The sequence below is a fragment of the Amia ocellicauda genome, chromosome 22 (genome assembly GCF_036373705.1).
Source record: "Amia ocellicauda isolate fAmiCal2 chromosome 22, fAmiCal2.hap1, whole genome shotgun sequence".
Taxonomy (NCBI): Eukaryota; Metazoa; Chordata; class Actinopteri; order Amiiformes; family Amiidae; genus Amia; species Amia ocellicauda.
The window spans coordinates 1,040,373-1,061,621 of NC_089871.1; the positions used below are offsets into that span (position 1 = coordinate 1,040,373).

A 21,249-nucleotide genomic window follows, 5' to 3' on the forward strand; every position below is an offset into this window, starting at 1 on the left:
CAAATAAAAGACATGCCTAGAATTTGTTAATTTATTTTTTTAAAAAGGAAAACCATTTAATTGCATATAAAACTGGATCAAGCTGGGACAGAGAACACGTAACAGGACTTTGAAAGGACCCCCCCGCTCCCCATTCTCAATAATGCAACTTGTGGTGGGTTTTCTGGAGGAGGGACGGGCGCACCAGCATACGAGTAAAGGCACAGGCTGGGCGTCCGCTTCCTCCCGCGTGAGTCACGGCGCACACACACAGCCACACACAGCTGCCGAAACCGGGCCACCACGTACCACTGACAGGAACCAACCGAATCCAACATTAATAATGAAAGCACAGCGTTTGTGATGCATCGTTTGATATCGTGATCAGTCATTGCATATCATAAAAGCCAGCGGATAAAAATGTGTCCATGCAGATATGCATCCAGTCCCGGACACGACTGCCATCAAATTCACTCATGGTTTAAACACGCTACACAGCCTGCGTTTCAATGGGAAACTCCGGCACATGGCCGCTGCCTGCCCTCTGACGCGGCAGGCGGTGCAAGCGGGCACCTTGCGCCAGTCTGGCATTTTACACAGGGCAGTGAAGACCAATCCCTCCATATACGGTGCATCCCTGTACACTACTGCGCTCTGATCACACACACTCATTCACTCACGATTACGGGGAAAAGTTCATCGCCTCGTCTCACCAGAGCTGGACGGCACTTTATCAGACCTCTGTCTTCTTATGTAGGTCTTATTTAGTGGTTTTCTTTGTAGCTTTAAAATATATATATATATGCATTCACACACACTCATTCACTCCTGGTTTGACTGTTGGTCCCTCCCAATGGCACTGTAGTGGAAAATGCATATCCTCAGCCAGATCGACAATGTAAACAGACAACTCTTTGCTCTATGTGGGGCTTCTTCCATGTGATCTGGTCAGTTTCAGGGCTGTCAGACTCTTGAGGGCCATGTGGTCTTTGGGTTTTCCATCCAACTGGACCTCTTTCAAGAACTTCACACAACGTACACAACCGCACCAGAAGTTCTCCCTCTTGAATAATGGATGTCCTAACGTTCTGATCACGCCGACCAGCTTTAAATCAGATCAGTAGCTGAAGGCCCGGGTGGAGGGAACCCCTTGAGACCCTGCGGCCATCAGCGTGGAGTCCAGCCCCCGGTCCCTTCTGTACCAGATTACAACCCCGTAGCGCCAGCGTGCAATGGAGCGGTCAGTCATAATGCCGACCAGCCCGGCTCGAGTCACATGTCCCAGACATCATCTGCTAAACCTGTTATTTTAAAATCCTAAGACTGCACAGTACTTTTCGGTATTTACACTGAAACTAGAGTGCTTACAACGAGACAGAAGACAGAGCTGATGATGGGGAAGGCGGCCGTCCCTGCACAGACGCACAGAGCTACAGAAACACCAGCTGGCACACTAACCATGCATCCACCCATCCGTCCCACGAGTCCTCGGCCACGTGACCCTTTCCACTTCACGAGCGACGCTGCGGATCCTCGAGCTCAGTAAGTCTACAGTACTTTCTATACACATAGCTGGCCTTAGAGGTTATACTTTAAAATCCCTTGACTTGATTAGTTATTAACCCTACTTGCCATATGCTCACAATCAGAGACACAAAGGTTTGTAAATTAGGTCCACCTGCCTCGACCTGCTCCCGTCAATCACATGATTTATTCTCCACTAGACGCAGCCTGAAGCTCGACTCCGACTCCCTTCCCAACGGACTTCAGAGCCGCCCCGTTCTGCACCCTGATACTCAAGTCTCCGCTTCACTGGGCGACTTTTCTGCATAATCAAGACACTACAACAGGACTGTTATGTTTAAACACAGAGACATCTGTTCTTCAGAATAGATCAGAATTATTAACACTTGCTAAAGAAGATGCGAGACAGTTTTGTTGTCGTTTTTCTGGTCTTGCATTGGTGTGTGCCGGTCAATAACCGTTAAGAGACCAGCAGCAACGAAATCTCCACCGTTTCACGCATCCCCCAAAGTAGGAAAACATACAAACACATAAACTAAACCGACTCCGCCACCCCCCTCCGAAGCCCTGCTGGCCGGCGCAGGGGACCCCGTTTAGCTCCAGACGTCCTGCGAGTAGCGTCCCTTGGTCATGAGCTTCTTGATGTAGTCGACCGCCTGGGCGTGCGCCAGGCCCCCCAGCTCGGAGGCGATCTCGTAGAAGGCGTTCTGCACGTCTCTCGCCATGTTGCGGGCGTCCCTGGGGAAGAGGAGCGGAGAGGGGTGGCACGTCAGAGCCGCGCGAGGCAGCGGAGACCGGGTCAGGGCCAGCCTCTGGCCGAATCGGGCCGGACACTCACCCGCAGACGTAGATGTGCGCGTTCTCGCTGTGGATCAGCTTCCACAGGTGCTCCTTGTTCTCCTTCAGCAGGTGCTGCACGTACCTCTGTGGTGGAGATGAGGGGACAGCAGGAGAGTTTAGACACTGGCGACGGGACCGTGACTTAGGCTAAGCACCCGGCGTGCCGAGTAAGAATGTCTTACCTTCTGCTCCTGGTCTCGGGAGAAGGCCACGTTGAGCTGGGTGAGCACCCCGTTCTTCTGGAACTTCTCCAGCTCCTCCTGGTACAGGAAATCCTCGTTCTTATAGCGGCACCCGTAGTACAGCACTGTCTCACCCACTTCCTTGCCTGCCGGAGGGACAGAGTTATGTGAGCAGGGAACTCGCGCTCACACACACATTCTAGCACAGGACAGATGGAGGAACACAAGGGACGCACCTTGCTCCTTCAGCCAGCCCCTCTCCTGGATGAAGCCCATGAAGGGAGCGATGCCCGTGCCCGGCCCGATCATGATCACCGGGTTGCTGGCTTTGAAGGGCAGCCGGAACTGCGACTTCCGGACGTACATGGGCACGGTGGACTTGTGCCCGTTGTCCGTCACCACCTTGTTCTTCAGCCAGTTGGTGGCCACGCCCTTGTTCACACGGCCCGTCTTGGTCTCATACTCCACCACCACGGCGCAGATGTGCAGGGAGTTGGCGTGAACCTGAGGCAGAGGAGCCGTGGTCAGTCTGATAACGGGGGCTATGGGACTGACCGGGCAGCACAGACCAGCCCCAGAGGGACAGAGGAGGCCCCCCATCTACGGGTTATGGGCTACAAACAACAGACACACAGAAGAAAACTAACTCTCTCACTCTCAGGTTAATTGAACCGATGCATGTTAGTTTCTGATCTCCTTCCTCCCCCTCTTCTCAACACACTCGTCCCTCTGGCATACCTTTGAGGAGGAGGCGATGGAGTAGTACCGCGCCTGCAGGCGGGGCATCAGCTCACACAGGTGGTCCAGGGGCGGCCGCAGGCTGGGCATGTCCTGCAGGATGGCCAGGATGTTGCGCTTGGCCTCCAGCACCCAGCTGTTGTACAGACCCTGCACAGGGAGAGGGAGAGACAGCGGTGAGACATTGGTGACAAACCAAACAACGCTGCCACCACAGGCAACTGCCCAACAACAGAGTACCCCCCAGGCACACCCACCTTGCCCTCAGGCGAGGAGGAGGCCATCTTACGCAGGGTCTCCTGCTCCTTGGGCTCGGTGGCGTACTGCGCCAGCTCATACAGCACGTTGGTTCGCGGTGTGCTGGTGATGTCCAGGTAGTGAGTGAGCGCCGTGCGGTATGTGGTGGGGCAGGGGAACGGGTGCTTCTTGTTGGACTCCTCTGGAGAGATGAGCGCAGGGGAAACAATTAAAATCTACATCCCGCTCACAATCACAGCCGAGCCAGACCTGGGCAGCACACCCGGCACGGGCAGAATAGCCTGGCACAGCAGGCAAAAGCAGAGAAAGCATCCTACCAAAAATATAAAATCAACCAATTTGCTTGTATTCCTTACCAACATATACCAACAAGTATATAGTGTTTCTGTACAGTGAGGGAAAAAAGTATTTGATCTCCTGCTGATTTTGTACGTTTGCCCACTGACAAAGAAATGATCAGTCTATAATTTTAATGGTAGGTGTATTTTAACAGTGAGAGACAGAATAACAACAAAAAATCCAGAAAAACGCATTTAAAAAAAGTTATAAAGTTGATTTGCATGTTAATGAGTGAAATAAGTATTTGATCCCCTATCAATCAGCAAGATTTCTGGCTCCCAGGTGTCTTTTATACAGGTAACGAGCTGAGATTAGGAGCACTCTCTTAAAGGGACTCTCCTAATCTCAGCTCGTTACCTGTATAAAAGACACCTGTCCACAGAAGCAATCAATCAATCAGATTCCAAACTCTCCACCATGGCCAAGACCAAAGAGCTGTCCAAGGATGTCAGGGACAAGATTGTAGACCTACACAAGGCTGGAATGGGCTACAAGACCATCGCCAAGCAGCTTGGTGAGAAGGTGACAACAGTTGGTGCGATTATTCGCAAATGGAAGAAACACAAAATAACTGTCAGTCTCCCTCGGTCTTGGGCTCCATGCAAGATCTCACCTCGTGGAGTTTCAATGATCATGAGAACGGTGAGGAATCAGCCCAGAACTACATGGGAGGATCTTGTTAATGATCTCAAGGCAGCTGGGACTATAGTCACCAAGAAAACAATTGGTAACACACTACGCCGTGAAGGACTGAAATCCTGCAGCGCCCGCAAGGTCCCCCTGCTCAAGAAAGCACATGTACAGGCCCGTCTGAAGTTTGCCAATGAACATCTGAATGATTCAGAGGAGAACTGGGTGAAAGTGTTGTGGTCAGATGAGACCAAAATCGAGCTCTTTGGCATCAACTCAACTCGCCGTGTTTGGAGGAGGAGGAATGACCCCAAGAACACCATCCCCACCGTCAAACATGGAGGTGGAAACATTATGCTTTGGGGGTGTTTTTCTGCTAAGGGGACAGGACAACTGCACCGCATCAAAGGGACGATGGACGGGGCCGTGTACCGTCAAATCTTGGGTGAGAACCTCCTTCCCTCAGCCAGGGCATTGAAAATGGGTCGTGGATGTGTATTCCAGCATGACAATGACCCAAAACACACAGCCAAGGCAACAAAGGAGTGGCTCAAGAAGAAGCACATTAAGGTCCTGGAGTGGCCTAGCCAGCATCGAAACCTTAATGACTTGGAGAGGATCTGCAAAGAGCAGTGGGACAAAATCCCTCCTGAGTTGTGTGCAAACCTGGTGGCCAACTACAAAGAAACATCTGACCTCTGTGATTGCCAACAAGGGTTTGGCCACCAAGTACTAAGTCGAAGGGGTCAAATACTTATTTCCCTCATTAACATGCAAATCAATTTATAACTTTTTTGAAATGCGTTTTTCTGGATTTTTTTGTTGTTATTCTGTCTCTCACTGTTAAAATACACCTACCATTAAAATTATAGACTGATCATTTCTTTGTCAGTGGGGAAACATACAAAATCAGCAGGGGATCAAATACTTTTTTCCCCTCACTGTACCCTGGGCTTTACTGAAGATGCCCTTTACATAGCCTGTACAACACACATGGACCTGCTGGGATCAAAGCCCCTTTAGAATACAATGAAACGTACAATAAACCCATGTTCTGTCCTCTGGCTCCCACCCCCCCACGGCAGCACTGTGTCAAAGGCACTGTAAGTCTCAGCTCCCATGCTGCTCCAGTCCTGACAGTCAATGATTGCCCAGCCTGTGCTGGCGTGCCCTGGGACGCACCGTCAAGGTTGTTGAGCGAGATTACGGTGTCAAGGTCCACGCCGAGCAGCTCTCCGATCTTGTTGACAATGGCCGAGTCGTTGACAGGGTACACCGCCACGTGGTCTCCGGACTCGTACCTGCAGGAGACGGAGCCGTCAGCATAGCGTGGGGGGGCGGGGGTGCCTGTACCGGTCTAACCCCCCCCCCCCCCCCCCCCGTCACAGCTCCCACAGTATTGCGACACCCTGAGCACATTACGTAAGGCAGTGAATGAAACTCAGAGGGAATTTAGGATGGAAACGCATTTAAAGTTGACCCAGTTTCAGTTTTTATCTGGAACTATATCAATAATCTTCATGCCAAAACATACAGGTCCAGAGCAGGTGCGGTTAAATGAATCAAATATTAACCAACACACTGTCTTTTTACCACGTGAACTCAGCCATTGAGAGCATCAGGAGGCTCTAGAACCGCCCGAGAGAGCACAGAGGCCAGTCCTTCACCTGATCTTGGAGCCCGTGATGTCCAGCTCCAGGTGCATGAGGTGTCGGCTGCCGCCCTTATTCAGCTTCCTGTTGGCCGTGACCGACGCCAGGAAGGGGTTCTTGGTGTCAAAGGGCCTGTAAAAATCCAGAGGAAAACAAGAGGTCAGAGGTTCTCACGTTCTCTCCGTTTTGGCATTTTCTGCATCGCGTTCGTTGACATGCGGGGCTTCAGAACTACGGCCATCTCGGATATGCCGGTGAACGTGCCTCCAACGCCTCGGACCCTCCTGAACTAAAAGACTTGGCCTCCATCCAGCCGCTGCTGAGCTGCAGCAGAACAGCCGAGGAGAAATGAGCTGCACTCGGGGAGTAATAACCACCCAAGCACGAAAGAGGAAGCATAATTGGTTGAATCCCCGGTAGAAAACCAGCACAAAAGCCCCACTTTGTTTTGTTTTCCCTCCCCCCCCCCCAACATCATCTCGTGAGTTAAAATCAGTTTCCATAGAAACAGGACAGGGCATAACCAAGGCAACAGCAACCAGGAGACCAGCGTGACGTTTGACACACTGATTGTGGACGGAGACGCACTCAGGCTGCTAGTGAACACAGCCCACAGGCCAGCAGCAGGACAGGCTTTATGGGAGCACACAGAACTGTTTAACGAGTTACACACTGGTGGAGAGGCAGGAATTCGTATCTTGGAACGACTCTCTGTACAAAGAACGGACGCATTTCTGATTTCAAAACGCTGCTCGTAAATTAAGAAAAAAAAAAACCCTGAGATTTCACAACAATGGAGGCAAAGCTGAAACATTCGTCGAAATGGTCACGTGCTGCTGGCCCCAGATAAGATCAGGACAGGGTTTTGTCAATAAACCCCTCAAGGACAGGAGGCCGGCAGGAGCAATTATCACAGGCTCGGCAGTGTGGGGGGCCCATGGTGTGTCTGAGGGCTGGTATTTATGAAGAAGGTGTACGTAGTCAGCCTCCTGTATTAAACTTACTAGAGCAATGCTGTAGACCACAGAACCAGGAGACCGCGAAACCAAAACCGAACCACACAGAAAGATAAGTCTATAAGGGGTTTGGTTTGTTTTTTCACAGTAAACACCAGAGATTTCCTGAGGGCTCTAAAAGAATGAACGCGGCCCACTGACCTCTGGGGGGACGACACGGCGGGGGGGAGGGGAAATCATATACTCACGGCTTCTGCGTCTCGAAACTCTTCAGCCGGCCCAGCTCCCCGCTGTACACCTTGCTCGTGTGCATGTCAGTGTGGACCACCAGCTCGTACTGACGGATACTGAAACAGGGAGAGAGAGAGAACAGTGCCTTAGAGACACCCCAGCTCTGCCATCTCGGAGCTCAAGGGAGAGCTGCCAAGAGTAATCAAACCTGGATTCGTCTCCGGTCGCCTCCACCCCAAAGTGCTCGCACACAGCGGGCCAGAACTGCTCCCGCCAGGAGACGAAGTCCTCTTCCAGGCTGGGGAGAGAGGGAGAGGATCGTGAATCAGCTGTACGTCATTGTAAACAGGTGGGATGAAGATGGCAGCCGATTCCAGGCCTCTGCCGCAGCACTTACTTGGCGTCGTCGTCGCCCATGCCCAGGTCAAAGATCCTCTGCGCACCCAGCTCCTCCAGCCTCTTGTCCACATACTTCCCCATGGCGTTGTAGTGCTCGTACGTCTTATTCCCCAGCCCGAACACCTGCCAAAACAGACGCACAAGCATGTGACGAGGAGGAACACCTTCTGCCAATCCCACAGTGAACCCTGAAGCGTACCGGCTATTGCCACAGACGGTGGGTCAGATCGCAACTGAGCGTCTCTTCTTCCCTCCCCTTTAGAACGTACTCTTACACCAATCAGAATCGGAGGAACTTGAACTTGAAAGCTACAAAGATTTCCAAAAACATGACTTTGCACAAGTAAGACCTAATAGGGGTGAAGACGCCTGGGTCTCGTACACCGGACACTCTTGCTCCCAAGCCCACTCTCGGAAAGTAAGTAATCTGTCACAGAGGGGCCGAGGGCTCTGGTAACCCAGGAATGTGGTGGTGTACAGCCCCACTCCAGCTCTGCTTAAATCTGCACTAAACCGCTCTGCTTCTGAGAAGACAACACTGGGTTAATATTGGCCTGTTCTTCAACCAAGTGCACGGCCGAGGAAACCCCCGACAGTCAAACTGCCCGAGAACTCACAGGGCTGGAGGAGACGGTACTTTGAAGTCCCCCATCAAAGAACATCTTGAGGACCGATTCACACAGGGCGAGCCGTGCCCCCCCCCACACACACACGGCTTTGTTCTGCATACAGCTGGAAAGAGTTTGTGCCGTTTCCAGCACAATGAGGCAAACCCGACACCAAGACCGTTGCGGAGACTATTTTAAAAATACATCCCCACGAGCAAGTAAATTAAATCAATGAGAGGGTTTTCCCGTCTGTTCAGTCAGCAGATTCCCACTGTGTCGCTTCAAACAGAAATCCCAGAAATGTAATGAATGTGCTTCAGAGAAACCACACTTCAACCCTGACAGCCTCCCCTTCCCCGGACTGACACCACGACCCACCAGCGGCTCCGGAGCGTGCCAGCTGGAGAGGCCTGCTAAGCTGCACCAGATGTTCGCACTTGGCAAACGCGTTTGTTTGGAAAATTGCTTTGAAAAAAAAAAAAAAAAAAACGAATTAAACACGGCGCTCATTCCCAGCGCAGCTTCTCACGGGAAGGTCTGCGGTTGCTGCCTGACCACAGCCATGCGGAGAGAGAGCCCGGGGTGCGGTGGGAGCCCCTCTCCGGTCCGCGTGGTGCGAGAGACCCCCAGCGCGGGACCCCTTCTCTTCCCTGCGTCCTGAGCAGCATCCTGAGTTTCTCGAACGCGTGTCTTTATCCCACCGGGCTGTGTGACTGGCCTTTGGGAGGCCCATCCCAGTGGGAAAGGGAGAGGGAACTGGGGGCTGGCCAGAGAACCCGCTGTGGTAAGTGTGGCGCTGGCGGCCGCAGAGAGCGCCGCGAACACAGGCAGGACGAGCTGGGAGCGTCACTCACCGTGAAGTTGACACCTGACAGGTCGACGTCCACCTCCTGGAGCCAGTCGTAGAAGTCCTGGGCGTTGTCCGTGGGGTCTCCCTCCCCGTAGGTGGCCATGCAGAACACACAGATGGAGTTCTCGATCTCGGTGAGGCGGGAGAGCTCAGACTGGGAGCAGGGAGCAGAGAGATAATAAACCGGGGGATTAGGATCACAGCGTCTCCTGGATCTGTCCTACACTCGGGGTATGAAGCCCTCTGACAGAACTACGGCACCCCCCAGGGTTCATTAACAGAAGGGAGATTTACCATGTCGTACTCCTCGGGGTCGGCCGCCATTCCCCTCATCCCATAGCGATGGGCGTCTTTGGACAGCCGGTTGGAAAACTCCTCCGCAGTGCCAGTTTGAGAGCCGTAGAACACCACGATGTTCTTGCCCTGAAACACACGCATTAATTGAAGAAAAAATAAATAAATAAATTATATATATATATATATATATATATATATATATATATATATATAAAATCACAATCAGGTCACAGGCTGTCAGATCAGGCTGTCACTTCCTCTTGTCGCCACAGAGCACGGCCCTGCAGGGAGGCCCTGCTCCCTCAGGGGTCATGTGACTGCGCTGGCAGCGCAACAGCTGCACCAGGATCATAAAACTCCACCCTTAGGATTTCCGCTTTTTAATGTTGGTCAAGCTGAAGCAGGCAGCAGGAAGCTGGTATACCCTCGCTGACTCTCTCTCAATACTGCCGGATATTAGTTTTACTGGCGTTTTATGCAGGGCGACCCCATGTACAGGATTCATACAAGCACGATGCCACCAGGACACTCGATGGCATCTCAACTCCGCTGGCCACAGCCACAGCAGGACCACAAAAGGCAGTGTTGGTACACAGTGGAGGAATATTTGCCAGTTTTAATATGTTTTGCTTTTCAAACCACTACAAATACTTAATTTCAACATTAAAACATTTTTTTATAAAAAGACACTCACCGTTTTTTTCATCTTTTCAATGAAACTGGTCTCCCGGGCAGCAGCCGTTCTGAGAGAGGGAGAGAGGGAAGGTTACAGCGGGCCGCCTTATGGGAAAGCCAGCCTGGACACGGCGACTCCTATTCAGAATGGACCGGGCGTCAGGGCAGGAGAAGTGTCTCTCTGGACACATCAGACTCTCAAGCCACGTTCATTTCACTGTGCATTCACCAGCACTCACACTTTCAGTACATTCCTGATGGCTGAATGTTTTAATACAGAAAAGGAGGCTGGAGTAACGGTCGAGACCTTGAATTGGTCTTAAAAAAAAATCCTAAAAAACTGCCACCAAGCCTGGCTAAACCTCTTCTGTCTTTGCGATGGAGCGCTTGGCAGTGCCCAGACTGAGCAGCCCACCCGTCTACGCAGGTTACACAGCACACACTTCCTGCCAAGCTAAAATAGCGCAAGCCCTCGCGAGCCGAAGGTGCCTTCATGCCCTGCGATAACAAACCAAAACGGGGCGCCAGGGCTACAGAACAAAGCCACAAACTGAAAGATGCTGCATATGGCAGATCGGACAAGCAAACTTTGCCAAGAAAGAAGTCAGAGAGATTAGGCAGGAAGCAGGACTCTGACACGGCCTTTTCAAGTGAAGCTGCCCTGCAGGATGAGTCCGAAGGGCTACATTATAGCGCCCTCAGCCCGACGGGGTGGGTTACTGGACTGGAAGAGAATCGCACTGCAGGTGCAAACTATGAACACCCTGCAAACAACAAGACTCTTTTCAGCATAAAAAAACATGCACAGTTTGGGTTACATTTCCATATTTATAGATTTAAAAGTGTACATCAGCGTGTATGTTCCTCACACAACTGCCACGCTGCATATGAAGAGAACACAATCTGAGCCTTTAAAACGATCTGCAGACGACATCTAGAAAATCAACACTCAGAGCAATGACTAATGTAATCCTGTCCGAGATCTCTGTGATACTCGAACAATTCAACGACCAACAGCGAACACCCAGGCGTGCGGCCAGTGGAGTTACTCTCTCACGATTATAATCAATGATGGATTACTTCTACGGCTAGATCTGATTCACTGCCTCGGGTCCGAGCTCCTGCACGGCGGGATCCCTTCTCAAGCGGAATTAAAACTCAATCTGCAGATCAACCGTTAACAACAAATAAGCAAACAAACAAACATGGCTGACAGCACGGAGTCACGAGGAGGAAAACGCATGTTTAGAAAGCAAAGTAAACGTGATGGAGTGAACTGCAAGACAGGAAGGGATTTCTCGAGGTCTGTGTGCAATGTAAACAGCCAGCAGGAAGTGCAGGCCGCAGTAATTGATGTCAGACTGACATTCATAAACATGCGCACATGGACTCGTTAAGCTTAAATCCAGTGGGGCTTCATTTTAAACAATTAACGGTGTATGGATGTCCTCACTAACATCGTTGTCAGGGGTGAGATTACAGACTTTGTTTAATAAACACACCATCACGACCGCTAATATGTACACACACTGTCCATGCCTGTTTTCATCAACAATTTACTGGACTGCAGCTTGAGGGCCGCCTGTGAGAAAGGTTCCCTTGTTTAACTTTTATGGTCGTGCACACAGATGTTGGGAAACAATAAATACACCGAGGAGGAACAAGAGACGCTTCTCAAGAGAGACAATCCCTGTGTCGGCTCCAGTTTACACCGCAGTAACACCCGGTGCGAGGAGCTACACGAGGCGGCAACATGGAGGACAAGTGGTGTCTCAGACTGGACTGAAGTTAATTATCAATACACTGACGATGGATCATTCCAGGGCTTCTACAGCAGGAACGTTACGCCCTGGTGCTTCTCCACGGGTCCGAGACATTGCACTTTGAGTCGCCAGTGCTCTCCCCGGGGGCTCCAGTCTCCTGGGCTCCAGCGGGGAGCCCGTTAAGTTCATCACAACGGCTGCGCACAGCCATGCCATGAGAGCAGGCCGGGCCGTGTGAAGGAGCGCTGCAGGGCTTGCTGCGAGGGTCGGACCCCCGTCCCCCCGCCGTGCCAGAGAACACACTGCGTAACTGTTTCCCGGCATCTGGGGTGGCTCTGCTGGCTCGTGCGCCAGGCCAGGACTACAGGAAGTCTCCATGCAGCCAGGGTGGAGGCCAGCACTGCAGGGCTCAGACCAGGACCAGAGCTGCGGCATTTCCAGCTTCCTGCTTCGATTAGCTTTGTTGTTGTATTTTTGTTTAAGCTGTGGAATTTTAACGAGCCCTCGAGGCTGCGGTTCGGCGTTGTTGTCCAAGTCCGTCGCTTGTAAACATGCAGAGGCTGTGCCGACTAGTCCACACGAGCGGGAAAGAGAGAGAAAACGGTTCAGACAGTGAGAAGAGAGGCTCGATTCCAAGACTGACAGCCGTAAAAGACTGACACCTATATACACACCGAAGCAGTGGAGTGTATAGTATAGTTTTATACATGTGGAAAATATACCACATGAACATGAACTACATTGAAGCGGAGCTTTACGGGCTGTGACAGGATGCTCGACAAGATCAACAGCAGCCACCCACAGCTCGTTCGGACACACACAGCCAGGCTATCTTCCTGGAGGTCTCCACACAGTTCACCGAGTGGCAGGAGACTCTCTGCCGCCGCTCCCCCCAGGCTGGAGAGCGTCTGCTCTCACACACCAGTCCTCAGGGTTTTTATTTTGTATTCCTCCATTCATGCCGCTGAGGACCAATCGCACTGCACCACTGGAACGTGAGTCACTTTCAGCCGAGCGTTTCTTCCCCAACGCGGTTCACTGGCGCCCAGCCTGACAGGACCTGCCTGTAATCACACTGTTTCTGCATTTCTCTCAAACAAAACACGTCTGCACAACAAACTAACTTCCACCAGATCTCCATTTGTGACCCGTAACTATTTATATAAACATTTACATCCATCCAGCCATATATTTTGAATGAATACATTCGAGCACTGAAGTCAACATCTCCCCATGCACAGACACCCCCCCCACACCATGAGAACCAACCTGTCGGGCACTTCCTTGCCCTCCTTTGGCACCGAGTACACGCATCCCATGGCTGAGATCTGTGCTGCCCCCCCTGCGCCAGGGGCAGCGCTCGCTTCAACACAACACCAGAATAAAAACACTCCAGGGAAAATAAATAGAACTTATCCACAAAAAGCTGGACAGGATCTCAGCTGCTCGGTGCCCCCCCCTGGCCCCCCACTCCTCGTCCTCCCCTCCTCAGTGACGAGATCACAGCGTGGAGGACGCCATTCCCGGCCACTCCCGCACCCACGGACCCCCCGATGCTCGCGTCCGCTTTGTCAGCCGCCCCGAGCAGAGCTGCACCATCCGAGTAGGGCTGCAACATCTGCCGACGGAGGAGACGGTGGGAAAGAGGCAAGGCTCTCTAATGAGATTTCCCATAAGCCCCTGCAGCAGCAGCGGCGGTAGAAAGCTAAACCACACAGACACACACACACACACACACACACACACACACACACACTCCCTCTTACTTCCCTCCCATTTCCCTCTCCGATCTGCAGGGAATAAAGAGCAGAGAGAGGAGGGAGGGAGAAAGGGAAAAAATCCCTGCCCCCACAATCCAGTTACCCTGGCAACAGTTTATATCATAACTACTATTTTTCTTCCTTTCTTGTCCTCCCGCCCCTCTCTCTCTCTCTCTCTCTCTCTCTCTCTCTCTGTGTTTAAGAGACACTGTGCCAGCTCACTGCATCCCCCCGACGAGAGGAAGGGTATCGCCATGGAAACCCAATCTATCATAAAAGGGTTCTATCTGTGACGGCCGGGCCGGCTCCATTCTCGCGCCCCGAGGAGAATTGGCCATGCCTCTGGCGAGGGGGGACGCCCAGAGTCCCTCAGGGCTTTGGGAAGTAAATGCACAGAACAGTTAGATAGGGAAAAAAAAAAAAAAAAAAGTTAAACTCCAACAATTGTTTTTTTTTTTTTTTTTTTTTTTTTTTTTACAGGCTTCTCAGACAGGCGGGGGGGGGCAGCCGTCATCACAGTCTGGCCAGACGGGGGCCGCCGCCACAATCCCCGCAGCACAAAGGGGGCAGTCCACCCAAGGAAGCCAGAGTGACTGGGGGGTTCTCTCTTCCTGCTCTCAAACCAACACTTCCTGCACTTCTCACAGGACTGATTGTATGCCATTCCCCCCCCCCAGTTGTGGTTTCAGGTTCTCCAGGGGTGAGTGGTATCAATGGGTGTAAAGGGCAGCGGCAGTGCATGGCTTTGGCACCCCCCCCCTCCCCTCCTTCAGCGCTACAAGCAGGGGCCACACAACCGCAGGGCCCTTCGGGAGCCACAGGGCTCTGATCACTGTGTGGAGTGTGAAACAGAGAAGCCTCGATTTTAGAAACTTAATCTGCACAGTGAGCCACAGACGTGACAAAGGAGAAAAACTGGAGCAGTGGGGGGGAAGCCCAGATCTCAGCCGTCCACTAAAACCTGAAGAAACCACACACTCCCACAGGTCTTCACCACAGGAACCAGGAAACCCGTTTGACTACATCCTTCTAAATCTCCAGCTCTCCACACACGCACCACAGTCCTATCACAGCACCACAGCGCCACCCAGCAACGACAACATGCTACTACACATGATGACTTGCGCACGCACACACGACTCATCTGTTCTAAAACAAAAGTCTCCCGCTCTATAAACAGTCACTCCTTTTCTGCTATAGACAAAACTTCTAAACGTGGAGAAGGGAGATGGCTGTCTTACTGTGCCTGGTGCGGCCGGGGCTGCAAGGTTTGGCTCAGGGTCAGAGAGAGAGTGAGAGAGAGTGAGAGAGAGAGAGAGAGACTCAGCTGGAGGGAGAGTGGAGCCTCTTGGTTTGGTTTCCAGGACAGCAGCCCTAACCTGCGCATTCCTGTTCAGGGTCGCTGTTTGGCATGATCATCACCAACGCCCAGCCTGAAGAGACTTCCAATAAATAAATAAATACGGCAAGTGACCGGCCTGCTGAAGCGGCCCACTGAAGTCACAGGCCGCCTCTCTGCAGCTCCCCGGGGCCCCATTGAACCAGAGAGCAGTTACAGAAGGGTGGAAAAGAAAAAAGGGAAGAAAAACAACAGTGCTATCTGCTCTGCTAAGAGGCGGACTCATTTTTCAAAAACCAGGTCCATAAAACTAAACAAGCTCCCTGCTTTTAACTTGAGAAGAACAACAAAATTTCAACGCCTGTATTTAGCTGATCTGCGTGTAACAAACCATCCCAACACGGTTCAAAGCCCTCCCGAGAGGAACGCACTCCTGCACGGACGGGCATCCACATCAGAGTAGTGCTTACTGTATGGGCAGCGGCTTGAACTCCGGGATCTCCTCCTTCTTCTTGCGGAAGATGAACCAGTAGATGAGCAGGCCGGCGATGAGGGAGAACAGGAACAGGTCCAGAGAGGTGAGGAAGGGCTCGTCCGCGGCCACGGCCTCCGGGGGCTGGCGCTCCGTGTCAGAATCCGCCATGGCAATAAGCAGCGCTGCGGAGGACAAGACACAGGACATGGATCAGCACCAGGAAGACAGAAGACGGAAGACGGAAGACGTTCAGGCCCAGGGCACAGCCACACATTAACATAGGAAGGAATTGATGGGTCATGGGAACACAAATCGCCAGGGTAAACAACACAGTAGCCGGTGTAAGAGTCCAACCCCAGAACATTAGCACGGCTGCGCTACAGTGACAGAAGTCACCGGATCGGAGCAGCCCCGAGAGCACGGCTCACTCCTCCTCTCCGCTCACAAACGCCAAGCTCAGAGTACGGCTGCGGAGGCTCGCGCTGCAATGCCAGACCGGCCAATTTATGGACACTCAATTTACAGCCTGACCTCTGTACGAACAGCAGAGCGAAACTGTAAAGCTGCTGCAGCCCCGCCCCGCCCCGCCCCCCCACCCAAAGTGTGAACAATAGTGCGGGCTGCTTTTCCAAACGCTCAACCAGGTGACACGCACACACTTGCACCCCCGACACGAAGCGCCCCGACCACATTCCTCCAGCAGCCTTCCCCCACACAGAGCCCGGGCCCGGCTGCGAAAGGGGTCCTTGCGCTTCAGCATGCCGGTGGGGCAACTTCCCAGCTGCCGCACCCCCCATGATGAAACTCAGTGAACGGCCACTGGTTTGTTTTCACCCTCCGCAGGACTCGGTTACGGTTACTAGAGTACATAAGAGCCTCCGCTTTATTCTGTGACTCAGCAGTAACTGATAGTAAACACAAATACATACATCTACACTAAGCACTCTGGCAGCTACAGACGGGAGAGTCATCCATCCCATGCGCATGTTAACACTTTTACTCCAGTCAGAACCGGGCACAGCAGCCAGGCCCCCCCCACCGGTCTGGTAGCTGTTCGGTGACTCAGTTACAGTAAGCCTGTACAGCCCCCCCCACTACCACCACTTCTGGGAAGCCTTTCCAGGACGTGACACCAGCACTCAAGACGTGAAGAAATATTACTCTAGAAACAGAGGGGAAAGCAAACCGTTTCTAAGACACTGCATCTCTTTTTGACCCTGAAGGAGTTAACAGAGCAGACAGTCCTACTTTGTCCCAAAAAAAAAAAAAAAAAGCATTTCTGGAATTTGTGCCTCTACCAAAAAGTGTGGAAAAAATCCAGAGCCTCATTTCTCTGTTCTGTTGCAGAAATGTGATTATACAGAGGCACGGAGCACATGTGTTCACAATCAAGACTTACTGTAAACAGGAGAGGTTTCGCATCTTCGCCAAAGAAACTGACCCATGTGTTGCTGATCATTACAGCCGCGTTTGACAAACCAGCGCGCCAACGACCGCTTGAGAAGTCACGTGAGAAAAACAAATGTGAATAAACATCTAAGTTTATTTAAATCAGAATTAAACACATATCGCTGTGCCACAAACTGTTTTTAGATTGGCAGTCCTCCTAACTTTATTACAATAGATTTCGGACTTCAATCTTCAGTACAGAATTTCACTAAAACCTCGGATATTCAGATTCTTTACTCTAAACTCTGCTACCGCATCTCAGTGTCCAAAGGGGAGATTTTACACTAGACACCCTTGTATTATTGCATTACACCAGTAAGTTTCCTGACCCTTTTTAAGCCTTAAGCCATACACCAGCCTTAGCGAATGTTACTTTAACGGCCAGAGAGAAAATAAAGGACTGGTTCATATGGACCCAAAACGTAACTGACTACATATTTCTCACAGAGGCGTAGCAGGCAATACCGGCCAGTTTGTGCGTTTCTTCCATGACATCGAGTCTGTAGCTCTGCTGACACCTATCTGCTAACCAAGGCACGCATCTGTCGGGGATCAACTTACTGCTGTTTTCACGCTTACAAGACCCAATATAATGGCCCAAAACAAACTGTAAATAATATCTTAGAATTGGGTTGGCTAACTTCTGTGGGTGACATGAACATCAGATAGAATTTAAAGCATGATGGGTAATTTACCCATTTCATATTTTGCCTCCTCATAACAATAAACTCGAAATGATTTTTGAATTGCTTCCCCATGGCAGACCCCACTCCTGCTCTATCACACAAGACAGTCCTGCTTCACCTCCTGAATGCTGATGTTAAATAAGTTAAAACAAGTGCCAACTGACTCTTGGCACGAACACACACAAACCGAGGCAGGCCATCCTTGTGGCTCCTCTGCTTTGATGTCCTGTTCTGCTACCTGATGTAACAAGGTGCAAGGTTACGCTAGGCTGAACCCTCCCTCACACCAACGCCAGCAGCCAGTGGGACAGAGTGTCCTGAGATTACAACACTTGGCAGATGACTCAACAGCTGAGAGCTTTCAGTTCCACGTTGTGAGCAGGACTGTGTGTGAATCTGCAATCAGGTGAAAGAGTCAGCAATTAAGGCCGAAACAATGATCCACAGCCAGGAGAGGGGGGATTACACAATGTCAACACGCACTCGGCACATAATGCACAGTCACGGGAAAAAGAAGAACTGAACTGGCATAACTTCGTTGGAGATTGGAGGTTATCAGTGTTATGATCTGTGAGGGGGAGAAGAAATGAGAGCAAATGGACAATCTCCAGCAGGTCTGAAACTAAAAGCAGTGCTGAGTGTCTGCAACTGTAGTTTCCATTACCTACAGCTCCTCCGCTAGAAAACGGTTCTGCCTGGCACCCGGAACCAGATGTGGTTTTGTCTGGTTATTATCCAGCGCCGAGGCAGCTGTGCTAACGTCACAAGAACGCATCATGAACAGCATCACACTCGCGATTTACAAACTCAGGAGAGTCACACGAAAAAAAGGAAAAGAAAAAACAGTAGCAAGATACACAGAGCACCAACAAAAGGTCATCATTTCCCAGAATGGTTAAAGAGGGTGACTCAATAATTAGCCTCCCTTCTCTGCAATCTCTGCGATATTGGATGATTAGCTTCATTAAACTATACAGCAGTGGCAAGGGCAGAACAATCAGCAATCAGTGCCAGTTCAGCGAATACAGCCGCAGTAAAACCAACTCCATGCGTGTCTCCAGTCTGCGCTCAGTTTCACAGAGGAACTGCACACGCACACACACGCACACACACGCACACCACAACAGCTCGTTCCCCACAGTCACTTGGGGGGTTATCAGTGGCGCTGCTCTGGCACGCCGAGTTGCTAACGAACTGCGAGACTAGTCAGATTTCACACCTTGCTAATCAGATTCCTACAGGCAGGAGAAAAAAATGTGGATGTGCATTTTGGCTGCAAGGATCCCTCACGCAGAGGAGGAACCCGGCTCTCTGGCGCGCCTGAACAGGACACACAGGCAACCTTGCCATTCAATGACAAGAATTCCTGTACTATCACTCTCCGCACAACTCTTCTCAGGGCCACAAGAAAAATAAATCTCGCCTCAGGCCTGCCTTCACCTTGGCACACATTTCACCTTGTCTGCGCGAAGATTTATTGTTCTCTGACTGGAGTTTGGCATTCGATGGCATTATTACAATCTAACAACGTACACACAAGGTACAATTATACTAGCCCCGGCTACATTCAGAGAAATACTGACAGCTTTACACAGATTTTAATTTGAGAACAGGGCTCCACTGGGTTCTTTTCAGGAGAGCAGGAACTAGAACCCACAGGCTTTCCAAACCAAGAGAAAAGACAAGGATTTCCAACCAGATACAATTGGATGAAGGAGATGTCATTTTGGTCCTGAAGGCAAATCCATTCAAATCTATTCACACACAGCCAGAAGTCACATGTTATCAACAATAAAAACACAATGTGGCCTTTTATAGCACATTATATACATGTTACGCGATATTTAAATCACAGTCTGGGTGAAGCCTATTGGCTGGAGGTCAGTCAAGATCTGTGATCTTCCAGGTCTGTGATGGATACGCAATGCAAGCTACAGGTTTGTCACTTTCAGCTGAAATCAACTCAAACCAAAACCGGATTAAAAATAATGAATAAAATGACAAATACAATGATATATTTAAACTGGGGTGTCTAGTTGACATTTAAGTGTAGATTTATTACAACGGAGAATTACAGAAAAATTGGATGTTTTAAATAGAAAAATACAGGTGTTTCTTATCACACTCAGTAAATGATTGCCTAAAGGTATGCAAACTTACATCTGTGCAGCTCTGAGGCAGCCGGTGGGATAATAGAGCAAACAATGATCTGGCCATTGCCTTTGGCAAGTAACAGAGAAATAGCACACAACAAATGCACACCCAACCACATACACACACCCTCTTCCTCACCACCACATACACCCTCATCCTCACTCACTCACAGACCCACCCACAGATTCTTTTCATATTTTTACTACACAATAAAGCCAAGGATGCCTAACCGGTTCCGCTGGCCAGAGCTCTGAGCCCACTTCTCTCCTCGCCAGTGCCAGGCTGCTCCTCCTTGCAACTGACCTGATTAGCTTTAATTGCATGTCACCGAAGTGCAGGTCGTGGATTTGGGAGCACAGCTGAGTGACAGCTGCACACCCGGACTTGTGCTCAACTCAGCACCACCATGCACTGATAGTACACAGACACACACACAGACACAGACACAGACACTACACACACAGACACAGACACAGACACAGACACTACACACACAGACACAAACACTACAAACACACACACCGACACTACACACACACACACACACAGACACTACACACACACACACACACACACACACACACAGACACACAAACACACACAGACACTACACACACAGACAGACACCAACACTACACACACACACAGACACTACACACAGTCACGTGTTCAGACCGAGACATAAACAAACGTCATGGAGCACTTGGTGTCGGCAGCTCAGTGCCTACATGTCCCCTGTCTGGTGTCCCCTGCGAGGGGCTGGTAGCCACGGCTGGCAGGGAGCCCAGGGACACGCACGGTCACGCTGCCAGCTCCTATAACATCCCGCACAGATCTGTGGGTGAAGTCCGCTCGGCCACACGCGTTATGCGGTATTTACCAATATGACCACCTATGCTCTCCACACACGGCTGCTCACTGCAGGTCACAGGCGCTACTACTGCACTACTACAGCTGGCCCAACAGCACCGCAGCTCACGGGCAGCCCTCTCACCGAGATATCGGAGCTCTGCGGGGCCGATGCGGTTAACGGGACCGCCTGTGCGGGCGCACCGTGAAACCGAGCGACAGGATCCACTCACCTCGTCCGCGGTGTCACTCAGCTCAGTGCGGAAACTGAGCGCAGCCTCGTCACTGCCCTGCGCACTGCCTCCCCGCAGGACCGCACCACTGGCGCCGCCGCCCGACGTGCGAGGGGGGGAGCAATATCGCTGCCTATGAAAGCGTGACAGATCCGGCGGTTCCGAGGCGCCACACAGTCCGGGTCTTTTTAGTGTTACTGTTTATTCATCTCCACTGGCTCTCCCTTGCGTGGACTCGCGGTTCACACCCAGGCGCCTGTGTGTGTTGTGCCGTCTCCCTCTGTGGGCAGAAGTGGTACAGCCTGGGCAGAGCGCTGAGAGTGACGTCATTGGTCACATGGAAGGAGCGGGACGGCGAGTCGAAAGTCTATGGGAGCAGAGGT

At 51.3% G+C, this 21,249-nt stretch overlaps 1 protein-coding gene across 3 annotated transcripts; it reads right to left on the reverse strand.

The window, feature by feature from the left end:
* Positions 1-17: 17 nt before the first annotated feature.
* On the reverse strand, positions 18-21,065 carry LOC136718048 (NADPH--cytochrome P450 reductase). Of its 3 annotated transcripts, none has more exons than XM_066695662.1 (16): positions 20,867-21,065; positions 15,491-15,677; positions 10,178-10,226; positions 9,481-9,609; positions 9,191-9,340; positions 7,727-7,851; positions 7,538-7,627; positions 7,347-7,445; positions 6,158-6,274; positions 5,673-5,791; positions 3,521-3,702; positions 3,264-3,413; positions 2,762-3,029; positions 2,526-2,671; positions 2,342-2,427; positions 18-2,241 (listed from the first exon to the last, which is right to left on the reverse strand). In XM_066695662.1, the coding sequence occupies exons 2-16, from the start codon at positions 15,661-15,663 to the stop codon at positions 2,097-2,099; spliced, it is 2,028 nt and encodes a 675-aa protein (XP_066551759.1). In that variant the 5' UTR covers positions 15,664-15,677; positions 20,867-21,065; the 3' UTR covers positions 18-2,096. The 3 variants fall into 3 exon arrangements, with proteins under 3 accessions (XP_066551759.1, XP_066551760.1, XP_066551761.1); XM_066695663.1 differs by having other exon boundaries at positions 20,779-20,873; XM_066695664.1 differs by lacking the exons at positions 15,491-15,677; positions 20,867-21,065 and adding an exon at positions 13,191-13,349.
* Between the last annotated feature and the right edge of the window lie 184 nt (positions 21,066-21,249).